Below are 24,363 nucleotides of genomic sequence, written 5' to 3'. Positions count from 1 at the left end.
CTCCGGGATGAGCTGGTGCAGTTTTCTCCCTGGCTTCCTTGTGGACAGAATCATACAGGGTTCTGGAAACCACAGTCTCTGGACTCATACGACGCTGCTTTCTCTCAGTTTAGGGAACAGCAGCCAGAGGACACTGCTGTGATGTGGCATGTTTTCCCCCATTGTTTTCCTTCTCCATCTGCTGGCTCCCTGGTGCCCTCCCCGAGGGCCTGCAAGGGCCGAATTCCTGAAGGAATTTATGATGGTCAGTGAGGGACAACTGGAGTCCCTTGAGCCCCCTGTGGCCCTCATTCTGCTTAGGAAGCACCCTTGTACCCATTCTCCAGACCCTTGGGAAAACAGCAACAAAAACAATCTGTGGCATGGCCAAATGTATTTTGCGTAGAAACTTCCTCTGCGTCCTTCCGTGGCAGAGAGAATCTGCCCGAAGGGATCTCCCACTGCACACTTAGCCTCTGCACATGCTCAGAAGCTCAGCCTTTGCCTGTGAACTTGGGTTTTGCTTTTAGGTGCCAGAAAGAACTTAATAAAGGTTGACAACCAGGTGTGGTGTTGATCATCTATCACCCCAGAGCTCAGGAGGCTGAGGCAGGAGGATTGCTATGAGTTCGAGACTGGCCTGGACTACATAGTGAGACCTTGTCTTAAAAAGCAAACAGATAATAAAGATTGACATTCAGACTGTAGCTGGGTGTTGTTCTTAAGAGAAGTATATGGTTCATGGCTCCTTGAAGGTTGTTAGCTGCCATTTGGCAAGGCTCACTGGGACAAAGGGTCCATAAGAGAAAACCCTAGAGAAGAGAGAAGAAACAAGGGGAGTCTGGCTGCCACAATTCCCTGCCACCTTCTGTCTTCTTCTTTCCCATCAGATATTCCTGGTAGGCTGGGAGGGGTGACCTGGTTGTGGTGACACAGGCATGGGGTCCCCTGCCTTCATATTCTCTTCTCGGCCCTTGGCAGATGGTCTCTCAGGCTCACCTGTCCTTCCCCCGCCCCGGCACTAGGGATCAAACTTGGGTCCTCGCTGAGCTAAATCCCTGGCCCAGGCTCGCCTGTCAGGGACAGAGCTCTCAGGTTTGGTGAGCCTAACAAGCACCTGGAGCCAGTGCCGGTGCAGAATCCTGGGTCTCACCCCAAGGGAGCCTGGGGAGCTGGACGGACAGGATCTAGTACTTTAAAGAAGTATGCTAGGTATTACGGTTTATATCTAGATGTCCCCCTAAAGCCTCATGCAATCATAGGGTGCTTTTGGGAGATGAATGGATAGCCGGGATGCTGTACTCATGCTGAACGTGCTGTTAGGAGGTGAGGTCTGGTTGGAGGGGGGGGGTCGCTGGGGGCGTGGCTAGGAGGGGTGTATCTCCCTTCCTGGCTCCTCCCTGTCACTCTTCCTGCCCACCATGCCCTGAGCGGCTCTTTTCTGCTCTGTCCCTCTGCCATGTGGTCCTGACTTGGAGCCAGCCCACCATGGACCGAGAGCCAAAACAAACCTCTCCTCCTCTAAACTGTGGGTGTTTGATATTTTGTCCTAGCAACAAGGGAGGTGACTAAGACGCCAGTGTTTCTGAAGCCTCCAATTGTTGCAGAGCCGTCTTCATGATGCCTCCAGTGAGCAACGTGCCCAGCCTAGGAGGGCTGTCTGCAGTCCTCTTTGCCCACCTTCCCACCGAAGGGCATAAGCAGAGACCCAGATGGGCATCTAAGTGCTGGCTCCATGTTGGGTACAAGGGATTCACAGAATACACTGCGTGTGGCTGAGAGCTCCAAGCATGCTATACCAGGGGAGGTGCTGAGAAGTAACCAGGAGGCACAGGGGTGTGAGGGATGTCACTGAGGTCAGCGGAAGTCATTAGGGAAGGTGTTCTAAAAGGCGACCACAGAGCAGTGAGCTAGGCTGAAAGAGCAGCTGAGGGCGTCCCTGGCAGAGAGGGTGGGGAGCAGGGAGGTGCGGGTTGGCAGCGGGGCATTGTGGGGTATAGTGGAGGGCAGAGAATCCCTGGTTTCATCCTCCTGTGAACATCAATGTCTGGCTGTCAGTGGCCTTAGGAGATGCTGGCTTTGATGACATAGCTCCCGAGGCTTATTTTTCCTGGGAACTTTATAGCTGCCAGCTGCTTGTTAACAGGAAAGTTCTGAGATTAAAAAGAGGAGATTCGGGTCCATTTTATTGGAAGAGTCCCTCTCTCCTGGGTCAGGTGACCACTGATGAGATGGTTGGGGCACGGAGTAGACAGTGTCAGCAGACACCAGCCGGTTCCTTCCCACAAGCCCACCTGTTTGTTTGGGGGGGAGCCTTGGGGTGATGTGTTGACAGGAACCCTGTGGCTGAACTTCGCTTTTAAAGCCAGGATGGATGGGGGTGTCTGCCCCAGGGCCAGGGCCAGAAGGAGGGGAGAGAGGGACAGGCTTGGATTCCTCATCCTGGCTCTTGGTTTGATCTGTGACCAGCTGTCAATCCAGTTGTCTCCCTTCCTTCCCAAGGTTCGTGCAGTCGATTTTTGAGCCCAATGTGCAGTGCTTGCCGTTTTTGCCAGTTAGGTTGCTTACTGTTAGTTTGGCCCATTACTCCAGCTCCCAACGATAGCTTCTGGTCCTGATTCTGCTACTCAGTTCATTAATGATTCCTCATAGAGGAACCACAAGCCCTCCACCCCCACCCTGCCGGCCCCTGCAGAATTTGGAAAAATGTTTGGAAAGTGTTACCAAGTAGGAAACGATTTGCTAATGAGTCCAAGCTATGTGCTAGGCCCATTAAGTAGTCCGGGTGCCTCCCTAGTAAATGTAATCAAGTTTTCGGGCTATTCTCGGGTGGTTCTTTTGGACGATGTGGACGGAGCATGACTGATTCAGAGAAAGCCGTAGCTCACTCGTTTTTTCACAGCATCTGGTGTGATGTAATGCAGCAGCTGGTCACTGACTAATGAGGGAATTGGACAGGGAAGAATTGATTCTGGGCTTCCAAGACCTGGCCAGGGTCCATGGCACCCCAACCGAGGGCCCTAAATATTGAGGAATTGAGGTTAGGTGGTACTGGAAAAAAGATGGTCCAATTCACTGCCGAACTTTGCTTCAGATGACCTGTGGGTCCTGAGAGCTGGTCACAGTCTGGAGGCACGTGGGGGACAGAACCTGATGGGGGCTGCAGGGGCCGCGCCTCAGGTGTCTATGGGCATTCGCTCACGGTGCTGTGTCACACGGCGGACTTCACACCCAGCCGCTCTCTCCATCTGCCACGAGCCCCCCCGCCCCGTGTCAGTGAACATCAGTCAGTGCTCACAGGATGCAGGCTCCCTGTGTTTGAATGAGCCTGTTTTATAGTCTTGTGATGGGGCATCCATACACATGGGGCATTTTACAGCTGGAGGAGGTCTCTGTTTCTTTTGCTCTGTCCCCATGACCCATAGTCCTCTGCCCTAAGTGTGGCCTTCTCTGGAAACGCACATGCAGCCTGTTGGCATGGCCAGTCCTGCCTGCCTGCCCTTCTTATTTCTCACTGAATAGTAGGAAATTAGCTCTTACTAATAGAAGGGCTCATAAGTGGGATTAGCTAATTTACCTTTGTTCGGTTTCTCAGAAATGGGCAAAATTAAATTCTTCTGACTTTGCTGTCAAGTATCAGGCTCTGAACAAAGTTGGCAAAATAGTTCCATCTCATGTGTCTACTGTGACAGACCTTGTGTAGGTACCTGGAGTCTGGTGTTGAAAGGCTGGGTGGGAGAGGCTGGAATCGATTAATAATGCCTGTTGGGGTGACAAAAGACAAGAGAAGGCATTGCTAACTTTGTCTGAAAACCTAAGTACCTGTTCCAAGAGCTGTTCAATCTCTCATCATTGACGTCATCATTATCATCATCAATTTTTAATTATTTTCCCCTTTTTGAACTCTTGTGAGTGAGTTTTCTTCTCAGTCACTTTGTTACATAGTGTTTCTGGTCACTCTTAGGTAATTAGAAAATGCCCTGGTTATTCCTAGTTACCAGGACAGCTGCAGCTCTTGGCTCACTGCATTATCCTTGTCATAATTGCCATGACTTCAGTGTCCACATGAATCACCCTTCAGTAGTGCTGACATTCATTTCTCCACCTGGTCCCAACCATTTACTTCTCTTAGCCCTATGATTACAGTGGCTGCGATCCTTCTGTAAGAGAGGAGTTTAAACCTCCTCTCTTCCCAGTCCATCCCTCCTACATTTCAGCTCCAATAATTCTGTGATCTTATCTGGGCTTTCAGTCCCTCCATCCTGCTCTCTTTTCACGTCCTTCACCCCCTCCTTACCTCTGTGCCCTACTTCTCCAGCTTTAATATCTCAGAAAAGCACGGTTGTCACCTTGTCGACTGCCTTTGCCCCTCTCCGGATTCATATGATGACCCTGGTTATATCCAACTTTATAAGGTTATATCCTTTCCCCAGCCCTGTGTAGCTGAATGTGGCTGCAACAAAACACACAAACACATTTGTTGGTCCCACTTCAATTTCAGGATCACCACCTTCAAATAGGCCTTCAGTACTGGCTGGAAGCATTCCCTGGTTCCTAATTCACTCACTCTTCCACCGTCCTGGAAACTGTTATGGTGTATCAATAAATTTCTCATGGTTCTTTTGGTGAATGCCCACAAACCATCTGCTTGTGTTACTGGGAATTGATATGGAGAGTTACATTTTCTGAGATCCGTTCCTCTGTGCATTTTCCTCTTGTCCAGACTGTTTCACCACAGCTCCTCAGCTGTGTTTCCATCACACCTGTCCTATCACTCCATCTCCCTTGTACTGGCGCCTGCTGAACTCTCAGTGGCTGCTTGTCCAGTGCATGTGGATGGGACCAGCCAGTGTCCAGCTTCCTGAGCTGTGGTGATGCTGGGAGATAAGCATCTGTTTTTGTTATTTTATTAAGTTCAAGAGAAATACAAGCAGGCACTTAGTGAGGTGAAAGCTCTTTGAGGGAAGCAGATGAGTTTGGGCCATAGCTCTCAGGCTCTGAGTCCAAGCAAGAAAGAACTGACCCTGCCAGCCAGCAGTCCTGGTGTATCTTGAGGAATGGAAAAAATTTAAAAGGACAAAATCCTTTCACAGCATGAGCATGGCTTGGTGGTTTAAAATGGGGGCTCTTAGCCCTTTGCAGTAGCAGAGTTGTAAGAGATGGGTTCACATCCAAGCTCTCTGCTTCCCAGCGAGGAGGCCTCAAGCAAGTTCTCTAATCCTCTAGACTCATGCTCCTCGTCTCTAAAGGGGACAGCACCCGCCTACTCCCAGTGTTGGGTGTGAAGAGTGATGAAGCCAACATATGTAAAGCATTCTGAACAAGGTCTGGCACTGACGATGTGCTCAATATTATTGTTATGGCTTGTATCTTGATGTCCCCCAAAGCCTCATGCACTCATAGGTGGAGCTTTTGGGAAGAGACTAGATAGATCGTGGGTGTGTGACACTGGATCAGTCCTCTGATTGGTTAAGCATAATTCCGGATTTACTGAAAAGGGAGGACCCACTCTGGGTGTGGGGGGTACCAACCAATAGGCTTGTAGCCTGGATGGAGTGAAAAAGGACAGCAGAAGGAAGGCTGCTGCTTCTCACCTGCCATACCATGAACTGTTTCTACACTGCCAGGCCACCCTGCCTTGGAGCCAGCCAACTGTGAACTGAAAGTTCTACAAACTGCAAGCTAAAATAAACCTTTCCTCCATTAACCTGAGGGTGTCGGGTATTGTGTCCCAGCAACTAGAAAAATAGCTAAGACAATGATCTATAAATTAATATTCTGTTGTCTCTGAGTCCCACAACAGCCTTGTGAGGAATTTTATGGAGGAAGAGACTACAGATCAAAATTTTATAGAGGAAGAGACTACAGACCAAAGAGGTTACAGAGATGCTCAAGACCACTTGGACAGAGAGTAGCAGAAGTGGGACTTGTTCTGAGCTCACAGGACTCTACTGCTGTTTCACTGAGGATTTCAGAGCTCCCTGCAGATGAAAATATTTTACCCTCATCAAAGAGATTCACATCCCTTCTTACTCCAAGTATGCTCTCACCTCCCCAGGAGGATGGTATGAAATATTTGCTGTGCCATCACACAGCCCCAACTGAATTTAGCCAGAGCAGGGGCAGCTGATCAGAAACGAGGCTGCAGCCCTCTGAGGAAAAGTGATTCTGATGCTGTGTGTGTCATCTCACTGGGTAGGAATGTTGCATAAGTTGTCCTGACTCAGCTTCACCTTCTGGAAGGTAAGCATCCCTCCTTTGCCCAGTGAATGGACTTTAGAGTCAAGCTGACAGAATTGCAAGTGCTGGTGGCACGGTCCAGACCCTTGTTTCGTGGCTAGAGGAATGACATTGTATTGTGGCCAGGAGCTGTCCAGATAAAGGAAGCCAAAGGAAGATCATTGTTCTCCTCCAGGCTGAGGGGACAGAGATGTCATTCATCAGAACTGATGGAGAGGAATGCACAGAAGGGAGCCCATTTTCAGGAAAAATCTCCCAGCAGACCCTTGGGGAGAAGCTATCAGGCTCCTCATGGAAAATGTTCTGGAGCGATCCAAAGTACTAGCAAAGCTCATGTGGTAATGCTGACCATACTGAGAATTTACCAAGGGTACGCTCCATGAGATGGCAGAAAAGGCACCACTGTACAGGGTCCAACTGTAATGAGCCTCGAGGCCTCGCAGAGGAGTTACTTCTTTGAGCTTTAGTTTCTCCTTCCAGAAAGTGAATGCTTTGAACTCTGTTTGGAACCCCCAGCCCTAAAATTTTACTATTCTGTGATTCCATGAACCAAAAGTTCAAAAGGGGTTGTGTTCCCTCATAAAATGGCAAAGATTTGGGTCCTAGAATCTATACCTGCATTAGCATCTGCTCTAGCACTTTTTGCCTTCATGGTTGTCATCATCTCCAACTGACTGCTCTGACTCAGTCCCTTCCACCTGAAGCCCTTTCACCATTTAATTATACAAATATTTGCTGAAGACTTACTGTATTTCTGATCACGTGGCTTCAAAGGTGAAAGAGACTAAAAAAAAAAAAAAAGGTGAATGAGACTATTTTGCTGCCCTTGGGGAATTGACAGAGTGAGACCAAGACTTCCTAAGACATCTGTATTCCAAAGATCTCTCTAGCTAGTGGTAGAACACTTGCTTGACATGCTTGAGGGCCTGGTTTCAGTCCCTAGAACTGAAACAAAAAACAAAATCCGAAAAGCAGAACCTGAAGATCTCTCAATTTGTTAGACTAGTCATTCTCAGAGAGTGGCCCCTGGACCGGTATCATCAGCTGCAACCCAGCCCGTGTTAAAAATGTATATTTCCAGGTGTCTCCCCCAAGACCTACTGAATCAGAAGCTCTGGGGGCGTGGCCTACAGATCTTCGCGTTTAGCAAGTCCCCCAGGGAACTGGGACACACGCTCAGGGTTGAGAACCACTGCACTGGCCCTTCCAGGGAGAAGCTAGGCTATGGCCCTGAGCCCTCGGGGGACCTGAAGTTTTCTTAAAGAAAACTCAGTTACTCGGGCTGCCAGGACTTGATGATTTCCTGAACCGCAACCCACTTGGAACCTCTGACAACGTTTCGAAGCCCTGTGGTATTTTTGCAAACGTCCAGACGTTGTGGAAACCACCCGTTTGTTTTGATGGGAACCGATCCAGGTTCGCACACAGTTCCACGCGGGCCTTCCAGGCTTCCTTCTAAATTGATTGTGATACTTGGTGAGATGTGCTGATGCCATGACTAAAACCCGTGATAAAAATCCCACACCGGGGGGAACCCTCTGCTTCCAAAGATCTCCAGAGAAAGAGTTCGCAGGGCGGCCAGGCCTCTGTGGACTGTCCTGTCTTCGAAGGAGCCTTTAATTGATATCCTCCTCCATGGTAGGAGTTGAAGCCCTGGCTCTGCTGTCCCCAGCAAGTGGAGACATATCCCAGCGGTATGTTTGGGTAGGAAGTATGGGCAGGGGAGGCTCCCGGGAGTGTCCTTCCTGGGACCTGTGAGCCTGCCGGATGCTGGACCATGGAAATTAGAAACATGTGACCATAAGGGGCCTGTCAGTGTGGACTGAGGCCCGGGGCCCAGGACTGCCTGCCTTTCTGTTCCATGCCCCTCCCTGGGCATGTGCCTGGGTGCAGAGCCGTAAGCTGTAGCTCTGGCACAGTGTGGGCTGAGGAAGGAGCACTGTAGGCAGGAGGGTGGGCAGAGGACTGCTACCATATTGGCTCTTTTGGTGGTGGTGGGGTACTGGGGATTGAACTGAGGAGTGCTCTACCACAGAGCTACATCCAAAGCCCTTGTTTTTTGAGAACAGGTCTTGCTAGGTTGCCTAGGCAGGACTTGAACTTCTGATCCTCCTGCCTCAGCCTCCCCCAGCACTGAGATTACAAGCATGTACCACACACCTGGCTTCATACTGGCTCTTTCCTCACTCATTTCCTCACATTCTCACAACTACCCAGAGAGTCATCTCCATATATTTTTCTTTTTCTGATTTATGATTTTTGGACTCCTTGTGTCTCCATTTTCTCACTCATCCAGCGGGTGTGAGCCTCCTGGCTATTTTCTCAGTAGTTTAGCCTGCAAATGAAATGAGGCCATTGGGAGGGTGGGGCATTTAGCTCAGTGGTGCTGCTGCCTGCCTTTTAAGCACAAGGTCCTGAGTTCAGTTCAATCCCTGGTACCAAAAAAAATTAAAGAAGAAGTGAGAGGGGCCGGGGATTTAGCTCAGCAGTTCGGTGGCCTGCCTCACAAGCGCAAGGACCAGAGTTCGATCCCCGGTACCAAAAAAAAAAGAAAAAAGAAGAAAGTAATGAGGCCATTGTGATGAAGGGGCTTCATCGTCTCCTTGGACTCACACTGTACCCCCGGTGGCACACAGGTGTAGCAGGAGGTTTGCTTCTAGCCAGGCTCCTGGTGTTTGGGGGCCTCCTCCTCTGCAGTGGGCAGCCTGGGGCTCAGCAGTGAGGTGCACGCACACAGGCTGAGGAGTCATAGCCTGGCAAGCTGGCCTGGGTAGGATGAGCTCATGGGCCTTTCTTGCTTCTCATTCTTATGACTGGCTTCACTGTTTCATTTTTGGCTTTCTCTCTCTTTCTTACAACTGCGGTGATTGAGATTTAGGGCAGGCATTTGGGATCCTTTTTCTAATCCCTTTCAAATCCTGATTTAGCTACAAAGTCGGGCAAGCGGATGGGAAAGGGGAGTAGGGACTAGGCTCAGCTAATGGCAGCAGGTTAGTCTATTTTCTGTTACTGTAAGGAAATACCTGTGGCTGGGTAACTTGATGAAGAATGCAGGTTTACTGTGGCTTGTAGTTCTGGCCTGAGGTCGGTGGCCACATCTGGCAATGGGCTTCTTATTGGCAGAGTTCCAAGGCAGCCAAGGGCATCACACAGCAAGAAACAGGGAGTGTGTGAGTGGATCTGTGTCCCTTCTAGTCTTTCTCCCTCTTCATATAAAGTCGCCAGTGTTCAGTCTTGGGGACTCCACCCCCAAAACTGAATCTAATTCTGATCACCTCCCAAGGCTGCACCTCTAAATGCCAGAGTTGGGTTGAGTTCCCCCTGTCTTAGTATCTCACCCTGGGAATGAAATTCCAATACGTGACAAGGGAGAACAAACTCGACCATCTCCAAACCAGAGCAGGCTACAGGCCGTAGCTTATAACCCCTGAGAAACCCCACCAGGAGGCCAGTCATCTCCTCCCATCCAGTATCACTCTTACCCAGAAACTCGGAGGGCAAATTTTCTCTCTCTCTCCCCTTCTTCCTTCCTTCCTTTCTTTTTCTTTTCTTTCTTTCTTTTTTTTTTTTGTACTAGGAATCTAACTCAGGACCTTGCACTTGTGAGGCAGGTGGCAGCACCACTGAGGTAAATCCCTGGCCAGGAAGGACGAATTTCATCTGTGGACTCCAGCGTGGCTTGGGCGCTGGAGTGTGGTTGTCAGAATGGCAAGGGAGAAGTTTGCCTTTTTCCAGGTTAATGTGTCCTTTATGGAAATGTTTCTGCAGCGGGTCCTTTCTCTCCATTTCCACTACTGCCTCCCACTTGGGTCCGGAGTCACAGGAGCTCACCCACACGGCGTGCAGGCTCCACCACTGAGCTGCAGACCAGCCCCGACTTTGTCACGCGACTTCCCTACAGGAGACACGAGCCACTTAACAGGAGTGACGCTCGGATGCCGCGCCATCCGTGGCATCACGTTCAGATTTCTCAGTGTGATCTTAAGTCCTTTATAACCGGCTTCCAGCTTCCTCTCCAGCTAGTCCCTGCCTGTGGCTCCTCGTGTTCCTTCTCCTCCGGGTCCTACTCACCATCCATCACCCACTCTGTCATCCAGCACCTCCATCCCTGCTTGGGCTTTGCTTCATGGGTCCCTGCTCTCCAGCCTCAATGCTCTGCATCCAGAAAGCAGCTCTGTCTCATCTCTCACATCCTCGTCCTCCTAACTACTGTTGTCAGAACCAGTTTCACCCTGGATATTGTTTCTGGGCTCCATCAGTGAAGTCTTCCCTGGTTGACTGTGATCCTATTGTAAGCATTCTCCGCAGTGCCCTGCCAAGCTTCTGCCCATGCAGAAAATAATACAATAAATTAGACCTCGATCATGTGTTTGGCCACCTAAAAATTGCACTGGTGACTTCCTTTTTTTTTTTTGGTACTGAAGATCAGACTCACCTTGCATTTGCCAGGCAGATGTGGTGCCACTGAGCTACATCCCTGGCCCACACTGATGATTTTCTAGAGACTAATATGTCATATGTTTATTTATCTTGCAAAAAATATCCTATTTGTAGCCAAGGGTATCTATCTCTTCGGGGAGGAAAACCAAAACTCTGGAGGCTTAGGGCTGGTTGTCAGCTCTAGATTTCCAACAATAGCCAGTCTCACTGGGTCCTTGACTCTTTTCTAATACATCGGGCCTCTCTTCTTTCCCCAGAGAGATCCTGCGAGAATAAGCAGGCAGACCTGGTCTTCATCATCGACAGCTCCCGCAGCGTCAACACCCACGACTATGCGAAGGTCAAGGAATTCATCGTGGACATCTTACGATTTCTGGACGTTGGTCCTGATGTCACTCGCGTGGGGCTGCTCCAGTACGGCAGCACAGTCAAGAATGAGTTCTCCCTCAAGACCTTCAAGAGGAAGTCTGAGGTGGAGCGGGCTGTGAAACGGATGCGGCATCTGTCCACGGGCACCATGACGGGACTGGCCATCCAGTATGCCCTGAACATCGCCTTCTCAGAAGCAGAGGGGGCCCGGCCCCTCAGGGAGAACGTGCCACGGGTCATAATGATTGTGACAGACGGGAGGCCACAGGACTCGGTGGCCGAAGTGGCCGCAAAGGCACGGGACACGGGCATCCTGATCTTCGCCATCGGCGTGGGCCAAGTGGACTTCAACACACTCAAGGCCATTGGGAGTGAACCCCACGAGGACCACGTCTTCTTGGTGGCCAACTTCAGCCAGATAGAGTCACTGACCTCAGTGTTCCAGAACAAGTTGTGTAGTAAGTCCTGCTCCTCTGTGGCTCTTTGCGGGGTGGACACTCATCTTCAAGTGCTTACTCTGGGCGGCTGTGTCGCGGATATTGTGCTGGCAGTGGGTGTCAGCAAAGACCGACGCAGACGCAGCATTCTTTTGGGGTTTCCACTTTGGCCAGGGAAACAGCTGTAAAACATGTGATTGCACAGATAAGTAACTGCCATGGCAGCAGTGCAGTGGAGAAAGCTCGGGGCACGACGGCCCTTATAACCCCAGGCCAAGCATAGACAGACAGAGGGTATCTGCAGCACTTTGGCTGCCCTCGCAGCCCCTGAGGTGGGACTTTTAAGTTGGGTAGGGGTAGGGATGGAAGGCGGACACCGTGGTGTTTTCCCTGGACGCCTTGTGCCATATGGTAGTGTTTAGCAGTGGGCGTCTTCTCAACTGATGAGGAGCAGAGTGTGGGGAGGATCGAGGCGTGGTCCTGGCACCTCCTGCCTGCTAGAGCAGGCCCTCTTCCCACGCAGCCCCTTCTTCGGGAAGCCACCTCCCAGGTCCTTCTGCCGAGAGTTTCCTCCTCTCTCTCTCTGACACCTTTCTCCGTGAGACTTCTCTTTGCCTTCCTTCTGCCACTTCTCCCACAGACCTCAAACCCAGCTGTACCTGCACTTTTCTCCACTCTGCCCTGTGGCTGCCTTCACCACCCTTCCTTCTCTGGGAAGGCTGGGGCCCAGGGTGCCAGCCCAGGTGTCACTCTTGTCTGTCGTAACCGGAAATGTGCATCCTGACCTGGCGAACACTGTCCCACTCCACCTCATCCACAAAGACAGTGTTCTTTGTCCCCCTCTGGCCACCATTGTGCTTTCATAAGGGAAATAAAAGAAAACTATTTATATATTTATTTGGGTTTTTTGAGACTGGGTCTTCCTGTGCACTTCAGGCTGGGTTTGATTTGATTTTTTTCTTTTTTTTTTGTACTGGGGATCAAACTTGGGTCCTTGTGCTTATGAGGTAGGTGGCAGAACCACTGAGCTAAATCCCTGGCCCCCCAGGCTGGGTTTGAATTCACAGTGATGCTCCTGCCTCAGCCTCCTGAGTGCTGGGATTGTAGGCGTGTGCCACCATACCCAGCATCTATTTTTAATTTTTAAAGGACCAGTCTCCCCCTGAAGTATGAGTGGAGAATGAGCTAAGGGCCACACTCCTGACCTCCTGCCCAGGAAGGGGCCCTGTCCCCTGGAGGACTTTGAGGACCAATTTTCAGAATGTGAAAAACTGCCCCCCCATGGTATTGAAGCCTTAGTGAGTCAGAAAAAGGATGTAGTTTTGAAAATCTGGCCAAGAACTGACCTCAAAAAGCAGAGACCCCATTTTTTTTCTTGACTTGAGAATCAGAAGACTCACTTTAAAAAATCAGTACCACAGAGGCAAAATTCTCTCTGCCATGTCACTGGGAAGACATTCAAAAGTGCCATTTCAGGGTGGGGGATTTAGCTCAGTGGTTCTGCCGCCTGGCCTGCCTTGCAAGCAGCAAGGTCCTGAGTTGGATTCCTGGTACCCCCCCCCAACAAAAGTGCCATTTCTCTGGCGCTGCCGTGGAGAGGCCGTGTTGTGCTGTGGCATGGCCCGAGTCAGCTGGAAAACTTTGATCAGAACAACACACTGCAAACATTTTTAAGGGTTATGACTTTAAATGACTTCTACAGAATTTATGTCCCCCTTTCCTGGAAATTAAAAAAACGGAAAGAAATTGGTTCCCTTACACTTTTGACAGTGTGCTCAGGGGTTCTGGAACCCAGCCTGCTTGCTGCCTGAGGGCTGAGCCCGGCTGTGTGCATTAGGGCCAGGCAGCAGTACCCAGAGGCAGCGGGGACTTTCCCCCCTCAATCTTTGCTGCAGTCCGGAAGCCCTAAGAGCATCATCCAGCGCATCTTCCCCTCCCACCCCCACCCGGCTCTGCTGAGCAACCTCATCTACTGTCCTGAAAGGCTGAAGAGGCCCAGAGTTTCCTTGGTGGCAGCAGCAGCCCGAAAGACTGGAAAGACCACAGCGACTCACCTTCCCTAAGCACTTTCCCTGGTGCTTTTGCACAGGATCCTCGATCCAGTCCCTCCTTTCCCTCCTTTCCTTCCTTTCTCTGAGTAGCAAGCTTATTAGAGAACTGGCTGGATGTGCAGCCAGGGATGCAGGAGCCAATCCCATCTCTTGCTCTGTTCACTCCTCGGCTGGTGGGAATTGCGAGTCCTCCCCTAGGGTGACCTGTTCTCTGATGGCGCCCCCCCCAGTCCAGCCTTGCCAGGTGAACCTGCTCTGTGGCTGGCATTCACCAGCCATAGTAAACTCTGCAGCCTCGATGGGGTGAGAAGTCTCCCGCTGCTTGATGCTGGGCGAATGCTTTGTTCTCCGAACTGCATGCCTCATCTTACCTGCAGAGAGTAGAGGTGTGCAAAGTGTAGAAGCGTAGAGCTCTACTCAATGTGGACCATGTGTATATCGGGACAGTCAAGCAGAGGCTCAGCAGTTGAGGCAGCTGGTCTCTGGTGTTTCGGTTTTTTAACACTGGAGATTGTACTCCAGGCCTCCACACTGAGCTACATCTCTAGCCCTTTTTTATTTTTTATATGAGACAAGAGTCTCATGAAATTGCTAAATTGTCCAGGCCGGCCTTCAACTTGCAGTCCTCCTGCCTCAGCCTCCCAGAGTGCTGGGACTGCAGATGTGTGCCACAATACCTGGCTGCTGGCCTCAGTTCTGATCTATACTCCAGTCACCAGGCATTAGTGAGGAGCATCTTCCGAGTTATAGTGGACAGTCTGAGGTTTGTTCCTGAAGCATTCAGCTACATCCTGCTGGTGACAACTGATCTTGACCTGTGCTGGTGCTGGGTATTTCCCTTACGTTATTCTATTTAATACTTAACACTGCTCTATGAGGCAGGTGCTGTTATTATTCTCATTTTACCGAAGAGGAAACTGAGGCTTAGAAATAGTGAGCGACCTCAGGTAGCAGAGCTAGAGATTCAGAGTTTAAGCTCTTAGCCTGGAGGGCTGCAGACTGTTGGCAAGAAGCCTCTTTCCAGAAGAAGGGGTGTCTGAGGTACAAAGTGTACACAACAGAGACCCCAGTGTCCCCCAGGACTGGGGTTTTGGGCCAAAGAAGGAATGGGTCTGCCTAAGGACTCCTGGAGCCTTGAAGGGGAAATGATAATATTATTCCTAATATCCTTGTGCTTTTCTTGGCGGGGGGTTCCTGGGGATTGAACTCAGGACCTTGTGCTTTCAAGGCAGGCTGCAGAAACATTGAGCTAAATCCCTGGCCCATCCTTGTGCTTTTTTGAGCCATTAGCATACGAACTGTGGAAACTTGGTGAATGTGTGAAGTTTTACAAAGAGCTGTTATAGTAAAAGACACTCTGGCATTAATCCTCCTCAAAATGCCCCCACCCCCGGGTTCAAAGGCACTTTTAATGTGGTTCTCACCTCCAGACATTCTCCTTGTGAATGTCTTTAGTTGTGCTGTCACAGCTGCCTTGATGTCTTGAATCAGTTCAGAACCTGTCCCTTCTGTGGTTGTTTTGACTTTGGGGAAGAGCCAGAAGTCACCAGATCCAGTGAACAAGGTGGATGAGGATGCAGCATAATGTTTTTGTGAGCCTGCCTTTCCATTGGATGGCACTTGCCAGCAGCACGTGGCCTTCCTAACTTAAAATCCCCAGTGTTTTTCCTGTGCTCTTCAGATAAAAACACAATTTCTTAAAACAAATCTACACAAATGGCCAACAAATCTACAAAAACAGCCAGTATCATCAGTTGTCAGGGCAATGCAAATCAAAACCACAGTGGGCTATCACCTGACTCCCTAGAATGATAAAGACACTCAAAGGGGCAAGAAAGAGCCAGGCGTGGTGGTACACGCCTGTAACCCCAGCACTCAGGAGGCTGAGGCAGGAGGATTCTGTGAGTTAGAGACCAGCCTGGGCTACATAGTGAGTTTCAGGTCAGTCTCAACTACATAGTGAGACCCTGTCTCAAAAAAACCAAAAAAAGAAAAGAAAGAGGAAAGAAACATGGAGTAAATGTGCTTGCAGTGAGGGGGAAATTTTTGAGAGGATAAATGGCAGTGTGTCTTTTGCTGTAATAAATTTTTTAAATTGTAGCATTCGCCATATGTTCTCATCATGATTCATATGTTAATTCATCTTACTCATCCGTTTAACCTGTGCAACAGTGCACTTAACATTCCCACTTCACAGACGAGGAAACGAAGACCCAGAGATGTTAAATAACTTGTCCAAGATCCCACAGCGCTAAGTGGTGGGGTTGAAACAGGCGCCCAGCTCCAGCTCTAAAGTGCCAGACAGACTGACAAAGCAGGCACCAAGTGCTTCAGTAAGAACAGCCGTCCAAGTTCTGATGAGTCACCCGGATGCCAGAAGCTGTGTGAGAGCACCGTGTGCTACACAGACTCGAAAGCAGGGCAAGAAAGATGTATACATGGGCAGCTGGAGTCATCCAGGCAAAGAATGGCGTTTTCAATTTTGTTTTTATATTTTTAAACGCAGAAGCTAGTCCCAGTTCTTTCAGTTGATTTCATGACCATAAGGGGGTCCTGAGCCGTAGCTCGAAAAGCACCACACGGTGGCTGCTGTGAAGCCAGTGAGGACAGGGGCACAGGGTAGAGGGCGCAGGACCACAGGCAGAACCGGAAAGCGAGGCTGGATCTGTGGACCGCAGGAGGCAGACAGTGTCCAGTGATCACCATGAGCCCCACTGAGCAACTGACTGGCTTGGGAGCCAGGCTGGGTGAGGGGCCCAGCCATGGCTTTTGCTGGCCATGTGGCCTTGAGCCTGGGCACCATGGCAGCTTTGTACTGGTGGGTGGTGACCTCCTACAGCAGCCACAGCAAGGGGGAATCCTCAGGTTGCATTCTCAGGCCACCCCAAAACCACCAGAGAGTCCTGCAGGCCAGGTGTCCTGTGAATGGAGTTCCTGTCTCCATCCAAGGCGACCAAGGCCCCTGCACCCTAAGTTCAGACTGTTTCTCTACCCAGTGAGAGAACTGTTTCTCAGGGCTGAAAACTGCCTGCCTGTCCTAGGCATTCAGGTGACTCATAACCTGGACGGGCTGCCCTTAATCAAGTGCTTGCTGCCAGCTTCATCAGCTTGTCTGGCATTTTGGAACTGGAGCCAGAGTGTTCTTACCCTAATAGCCCTGCCTCACCCAGGCTGGGCACAATTCAAGGCCCTAATGGTGTTCCGAAGGCACACCCTGATCAACGGGGCAGAGTCGACACTCGCTGCTCCCCTTTGAGGCCCTGTTGTGAAGTGGGGAGACCAGATTGGCCGCACAGAGGTGGCTTCATATACCCAGTAATTGTTCCTTTCAGGCTCCCTAGACCACCCCCACCTTGTTGAGCATTCTGAGTCATTCGTGCATTTGTTAAAAAAAATTTTGTCTTCATATTTCCTGATTTAAAAAACTCTAATCCCTTCATTGACTTAGACTACTGATAGTTATTCCACCCTCTGAACACAAGCCTTGGCTGAATTCAAACCCGGAAGACCTGGGAAATGGGGTCACTGGGGCCAGGCCCAGCAGGCTGGGGAGGAGGCAGGATGTCATGTCCCCTTTGGTCACACTGCAAAGGCCAGCCCTGGAGGAGCAAGGCAGGAGGCCCAGATGCTCTTTCAGGTACTCAGCACTCATTGCCACATGGAAAGACTTTATTCTGTTTAGTAAAAATATTGGAACTCATCTGGTTGAAAGAATGAGGAATTCAATTCTAACTATGAAAAAGAGGGGACTATATTATATCATCCATGGAAATATGAATAGGAGTACTGAGTGGACTGCTTTCATCTGCTCCCCTTTTTTTCTGGTCCATAGGGCAGGATTCTTGCCCCTGGGGACCCCAGGTTTACCTGCTCTCAGTTTGAGCCCTGCTTTTGCTAAGTGCTAGTTCCTAAACACCACCCTAGCATCAGACACTGTACTGACCAATCGTGGCCAGGCCTGGACTACCTCTGACCACTAGGCAGTTCCTACAATTTTTTTGTTTGTTTGTTTGTTTTTTTTGGTACCAGGGATTGAACTTGGGTCCTTGTGCTTGCAAGGCAGGCCACTGAACCACTGAGCTAAATCCCCAGCCCTGTTTGTTTTGGTTTTTGAGGCAGGGTCTCACTGTTGTGCAGCCTGGCCCTGAAATCCTTACGTATCTCAGGCTGGCCTTGAATTCTCAGCGATCCGCCTGCCTCAGCCTCCAGAGTGTTGGGATTACAGGTGCTGCACTGCCACGCCTGGCAGGCAGTTCCCACAATTGCCAGGCAATGTAATGAGAAAGAAGGGTAGTTTCTAGATAACAGGGTGCTACATTGAATAAACATCAGGGGTCTGTGCCAAGGGTCCCTGGAGACCTTTCATGCTTTTATTATGCAGGCAGAGGAACAGGACTGGACCCGAAGGGCTGCTCCACTCAGCTGCCCCACGAGGCAGGGGACCAGAGGGATGGGCACATGGGCTTCTGGCTCCTAACCCTGTGCTCTTCCATTGCACCAAGTCACAGCCTCCTGATTCTAATTTTCTTCTTAAATGGATCATGGCCAGCATAAACCTTAGCAACAAGCTGCCTCTCCCAAACCCATGCAGTAGTTCTTCTGTCTCCGTCTGACTGGTAAAGAAAGCGGAGTTTGGAGAAACAGAGTGTCTCCAGAACATCACAGTAGCTGAGCTTGCAGACGCTGCATTTGCAGAAGCTGTCTTCCTCCCCACTATGCTACCGCTGGCCACCTGCGCTTTGTCAGCCTCACATCTCCTGTCTAACTTCTCAGACCACAAGGAGAGGGTACCAGGCTCATCCCCAGCCTGCAAGGCAGGTAACTGCGGTGGAGCTGGCTGCCTGGACGCCATACTTCTGGGGTCCTGGGGTGCGACCTCAGCAGCCTTCCAAGCTTCATGGCTGTCACAGTACCCCACACCTGCAAATGAAGGGAGGTGAAGCTTATCTTGGCTCGCAGTTTACAGAGGTTTCAGTTTATATTCCACTGGCTCCAAGGCAGGGCGGTGAGGCGGAGAGGCCTGGTGGAGGAGGAGAGCTGCTCACTGCCTGGCAAGAAAGCAGAGAGAAGTCCAGGGAGGAGGTGGAGAAGGAGATGAACTCCTTCTGCCCCCCAGTAACCCTCCTCCTCCCCCTAGACCCTGCCTTCTCATAGCAAGTCAGCTGGAATCCCCCATGACCCAGTCACCTTCCAACAGCTCCACCTTGAGCTCGTGAGGCTTTGGGATATAAATCTGGAAACTTACAGTGTGGTCATGTGGAGGGGCTAGGGACACCCCTTCTTACCTTGCTGGTGTGAGCCACGCTGGCAGGCACTGAGGCCACAGCTGTTGAAGTGTGCTCTCTGGGAGATGTGCCTGGGAATGCTGTCTTGTGAGAATGCCTCTGTGAGAGTGAAATGCTGAAAACCATCCAAGTGTTGACCATCAGGGAAAGGGCTAAATAAAATAGGAATGGCCACATGACCAGTGAATAAAGCTATCCAAAGAGGTAGACTAGATCTACCAGCAACATTCCAATCTAAGAACAGCTCATTCTTATTACTGGAGGTGATTTTCTTCTATAGCGTCACTGCAAACACTGAAATAGGGAATCCTGAACCACTGGTCCTAGGTGAAAGCAGGCTTAGGTTCCTGTGAACTAGTCCTGTGATGTTTTTGTCAACTGATCAGCCTGTCACTTTGCTTTATATGCGTATCAATCAAAAGACAATTCAGTATAAATTATTCATTAATATCAATGTATATAATATTATACAATATATAATACACATTATACATTAATATACATTAATATAATGTATACATCATCACATAATTAATATATATACACATATTATTAGTATACACATAATTAATATACATTAATATAATATATTCATTAATATTGAGCTCATGGCTAACAAAGATGTAACTTGCTAGAATGAAGCTTATTTTAACACATATTTTCTCCAAAAGGCACATCATTGCCTTTTTACACCTAGGAACACCAGACAGCACTTCACCATTTCAAATAGCAAAATCACCTATAAAAGCCCCAAAATGCAAAAAACATGACGCTAAAAGGACATTTGTTTCCAGTATGGGATGTGAAAGTTTAATCAAGAAAACAGGGTGTTTGCCTTCTGAGCTGAGAAGTCAAACGTGAACACCAGATGACAAATTTCTCACCTCTCTGAGCATGTTCACGAAGGCCTGTGACTGCTATCAGTACTGATTGAGGTTACAAAGAAATTTTAGTAGGCGAATTTGCAAATACTGAATCTGTGAATAGCAAGGACCAGCTCTAAGTGTCATCGTGATTTGACAGCTCTCACATTGGAGTGGGTTTTAGAGCCCATGAAATACAGTATAGGGATCAGTAGAGATCAAATCTGATTAATGTGCAGTAAAAATCCAAGCACAAGATCAGTATCATGGGAGGCACCTAAACACATCAAGTAAAACACAACACCAGGATACTTTTCCTTTGCTATAAAATGGCTAAGAGGTAGATACCCAGCCTTCCCTGGAGACCCCTGGGCACCGTTCTGTTTTACCACCTTGACTACTTTAACTTTCACCAGGCCCTCATGAGGTTGGTGCTATTTGTATCCCCATTTTATTTTATTTATTTATTTGTTTTTTTTGATACTGGGGATTGATCTCGGGTCCTTGTGTTTGTGAGGCAGGCAGCAGAACCACTCAGCTAAATCCCCAGCCCTGTATTCCCATTTTATATAGAGTTTTATATAGAGCTATTTTTGCTCAGGGTTACAAACAAGATGTATATTTCACTCTGTAGTAAAATTGATGATTGGATTCAATCGGCCCACTTTCCTAATGTTGTTTGTATACTAATAGGAGCTAAAACACAGCCATACACTCAGAACAGTACTTTCTAAGTTGTACTACTATGCAGGTAGTACTATGTACTACCTCATTTACTGCCCACCATATTTCTTACTTAGATGTAAAGCCACATATTTGGATACATTTCATCCGCAGCTGAGATTTTCTAAGTGCTAAATGAATGCGATTGTCCTTAGCTTTTGAGCGCTCCTTTTATTTTAGCTTCATACAATCATTTTCTGCATGCAGGTATCTTTTCTGTTTATGAGAACTCTTACATAACTTGTTCCGTGTGCTGCACTGATGCTTGTTAATTTGAAATGTTCTCAACTCGCATTATGTTGAGGGAAGTCGTAAATTAAAATGTGAAAACAAGAGACTCCTGTGGGCTCCAGACAGACTTATGCAACCATCTGTGCATCTGAAAGCTAAAGTACTGTACTTCGGAAACGAAATGCAGAAATATTTTAAATGAGCCATAAAAAGTCTGACAAAGTGAAACATGTGAATGTGTTGTTACTCCAAAACATTTTTGTAACTTTGTTTTAAATACTTTTGCATGTTCAAAAAATTCAGTTATTCTTAGAATTTATGATCCTGGAAACTGGTGGTTCTTCAACACATCCTCATTTAATTGATAGCGTTTCCTCCCACCCCACTGCTGCCTACTGAACATCTACATATTAACCAAAGCAACTTCTGATCTTCCTGCCTCCGAATGTTGTAATTAAATTGAATTGGAAATTTATGTTTGTTTAGGTTAAAAAAAATCAGATATCAGCAGTTACACATATAGTAATTCAGCGTAACAACCTCCCTCCCGTGAGACAGGGTCTCACTACCGTATGTACGTAGTCCAGGCTGGCCTCAAACTTGCATAGATCCCCCTGCCTCAGTCTTCTCAGTGCTGGGATGACAGGTGTGTGCCCGTGTGCCCAGCACCATCTTCTCCCTTTGACCCTATGCTACATGACCCTGTGTATGTTGCTGACTCCATTTATCTGGCCCTTTCTTGTCTACTTGAGATTGTAACCCGCCTTGATTGTAACCCAGCTTGTTTGCACTGTAGGCTTTGAATAAATGCTTGCTGGCGGGAATGAGGTTCAGGAAGGCATCGTGGCGCCTTTAACTTCCTGTGTCTTCCCTTTCAGCCGTCCACATGTGCAGCGTCCTGGAGCACAACTGTGCCCACTTCTGCATCAACACGCCTGGCTCATACGTCTGCAGATGCAAACAAGGGTACATTCTCAACGTGGATCAGAAGACCTGCAGAAGTAAGGTTGCTTTGGCAAATGCACTGCGCTCTCTTTTTTTTTTTTACCAGGGCTCATTTTGCTCGTCTGGGGTTCCTCACTTAACCCACTCACCATCTCCCTGAGCACAGAGGCAAGGTTTTGTGTTGACCCCACCCCCACTCAGCCATCACTGGGCCTTGGCCAGAGCCTGGCATGTTGTCAGTTATCAGGCAGAGTGTGGCGGATCAGTGGAAAAAGTCCCTTTGCGTGTGAGTAGGACTCATCCCCTCTCAGCCTCTTCAAAGGGAGCCACTGAAGAGCCTTTTCATCCACTGTCTTTATTAACTGCACCCCGAGGAACCATTTTCCTGTTTTATTCTCTCCTCTAAAGCTTGGGCTTGGGAGGAGTTATTAACCTTAGCTGGAATGGTTTTGCAAGTTCTGTTTTAGGAGTGTGTAGGGGTGTTTGCTTTGGTGAGGATGCTTTATTGGCCTCCTAAATTTAAAAAAAAAGGGGGGGAGAGGGAATAAAGAGTTAGAATTCACGTTCTTTTTTGGCCAAGCCCCAAGGAGTAGCCAGTATACTGATATTTGAACTAACAAATGTCAGGGTCTTTTCCCTCTCGAAGGAGGGAATCAGCCATGCATTGAGTAGGAACCCTTGCCTCTTTTTAAGTTGTTGAGTGTAGCCATTGTCCCCATGGGCAGATGGCCAGGCTGCCAAGCAAGGTCTCAGGAGGCCAGGCCCCACGGTGCACACAAGCTCAGCTCATTTGATATGTAGCTTATGCGATGCATAACTGTTATTATACTACATGGCAAGCAATCAAGCATTAATGGGAAGCTGTGATTAATGTTGTATTTATAGAGCCAAACCACACTATCCATTTTTCTTCTCAGTTTCAGGGTTGAGTGGTTGGCTGGAGGTCCCCCTGCTTCCCAAGATCAGGGAACATCTGCTTGCCTCCTTCTAGTTCTGGGGCTCTAGAGCCCTCTGGACTCTGCGGCCAGGGCACTCTGCGCTCTTCGGTCCCTCTCAGACCGCAGGGCCATGTTCCGTGCAGCTGGTATCACCTCATCTCCTACTTGAAGTTCTGACGCTTCTTCAGGGTCCAGCACAAAAGCCACTCCCAGCAAATACTCGTAGGTCTAATAGAACTGAAGAACGGGGGTGCCTGGGAAAAGGCCATCTCACTTCATCTTCTATGCCGCAACCTTAGCCATCCCTGACCTCTTCAGGGATGCTCGGCCTCCTGCCATCTTGCCCACTCCCTCCTGCCTTTCCCTTCTTAGCAGCACAAGAACTCCTCTCCTTGTCCAATCTCCAGGGCTTGGCTGGAGCTGGGTGGCTGCCAATGTCTGTTTTCTGTGTGTTGGCTTAGCCAAGCCAGAGGAATTCTCGCACCGACTGAAAGCAGAAAAAACTGTCGCTCTGAATTCAGTAGCAGCCCTGCATGGGTCCCACACAGGCCCTGATATCCCTGGACACAGAAGATCTTGAAGCCTGGGCTTTAGACACAGGATTAGGGGAGAGCAGGCAGGCCCAGGAAGAGGAGGGACTAGAGTTGGGGATGTTGGCTCTCAAACTCCAGAACCAAGAACCAGCCAGGAAGTGACTCCTAAGCCTCATTAATCTTCTCTTTTTCAGGGAAAGTATAAACTCATCTTTCGATGCCCTGGTTTTGGGGTCTCTTCCTTGTCCAGGTAAACCTCTTTAGGTGGCCTCTGTTTAAAAGAGGGGCATTAAAGAATCTTACTTTCCAAGATCAGGGCTTTGGATCAAGGGCATGGAAGAGTCTTACCTTCTGGAGTCTGCTAATAAGGGCAATTGGGAATTAGTCTTGGGAGTCAACATTATGGATTCCTTCTGCCTTTCAAAAACTCTTTCCTATCCAATAGCATTATATGAGACATGCAAAAGCACTAGTGTAGTGCTAGAACAAGGGAAATTTATGTCCTTTTCCTCATTTAAAAAAAGACTAGAGGGCCACGGATTTAGCTCAGTCGTTCTACTGCCTGCCTCACAAGGGCAAGGCTCTGAGTTTGATCCCCAGTACCAAAAAAAAGAAAAGACAGGGAAAAGAGAACTTCATGAAACATGGTCCCCCACCCTTTTTCAGTGCTGAGGAATGAACCCAGGGCTTTAGCACTGAGCTACATCCCCAACTCTTTCTTATTTATTTATTTATTTATTGGTACTGGGGATCGAACTCTGGTCCTTGTGCTTGCAAGGCAGGCCGCTGAACTGCTGAGCTGAATCCCTGGCCTCTTTTTATTTTTTGAGACAGCGTCTTGCTAAGTTGCTCAGACTGGGCTCAAGTGCTGGGATTACAGGTGTGTAGTAATGCATCCAGCTGAAATGTGCCCCTCTCCACATGCCTGCTTTTTCTCATACACCTTTTAAGTAAGGAATTTTCCCTCCCTTTTGGAACACTTAATTTATCTGGAAGCTATGTAAATGCAGCATTTATAAAAGTTCATTTGGCAGAAAATGTAAACTTTCTTATACAGATTTCTTTCTCAGTTCTTTTTGTTCTGTTTCAATAACCATGCCAAATGCATTTACTGCTCTTGTGCTTTGGAAATGTTCCTGTAAGTGTTTTTTCCAAGCCACGTAAGTGATTTAATAGCTTTTATGTTAATTTAAACAAGGATCATGACCCAAAAAAACAGTCACATCATAAAGATAGGAAGATGGGCGGGGGATTTAGCTCAGCGGTTTGGTGGCCTGCCTTGCAAGCGCAAGGACCCGAGTTCAATCCCCAGTACCAAAAAAAAAAAAA

The 24,363-nt window shown here is 48.8% G+C and overlaps 1 protein-coding gene across 3 annotated transcripts in view; it reads left to right on the top strand.

The window, feature by feature from the left end:
- Window positions 1-24,363, top strand: part of Matn2 (matrilin 2) — a 114,217-nt gene that overhangs the window by 16,808 nt on the left and 73,046 nt on the right. For all 3 annotated transcript variants that reach the window (XM_033760006.1, XM_010619576.3, XM_010619575.3), the window contains exons 3-4: window positions 10,917-11,486; window positions 21,497-21,619. In XM_033760006.1, the coding sequence (XP_033615897.1) occupies window positions 10,917-11,486; window positions 21,497-21,619 (693 nt within the window). The remainder of the gene's footprint in view (window positions 1-10,916; window positions 11,487-21,496; window positions 21,620-24,363) is intronic.

Source organism: Fukomys damarensis, unplaced genomic scaffold (genome assembly GCF_012274545.1).
Source record: "Fukomys damarensis isolate Sample0158 unplaced genomic scaffold, DMR_v1.0_HiC HiC_scaffold_5, whole genome shotgun sequence".
Classification (NCBI taxonomy): Eukaryota; Metazoa; Chordata; class Mammalia; order Rodentia; family Bathyergidae; genus Fukomys; species Fukomys damarensis.
Note: the sequence above shows the minus strand (reverse complement) of the source record. Positions and strands in the feature narration are given on the sequence as shown.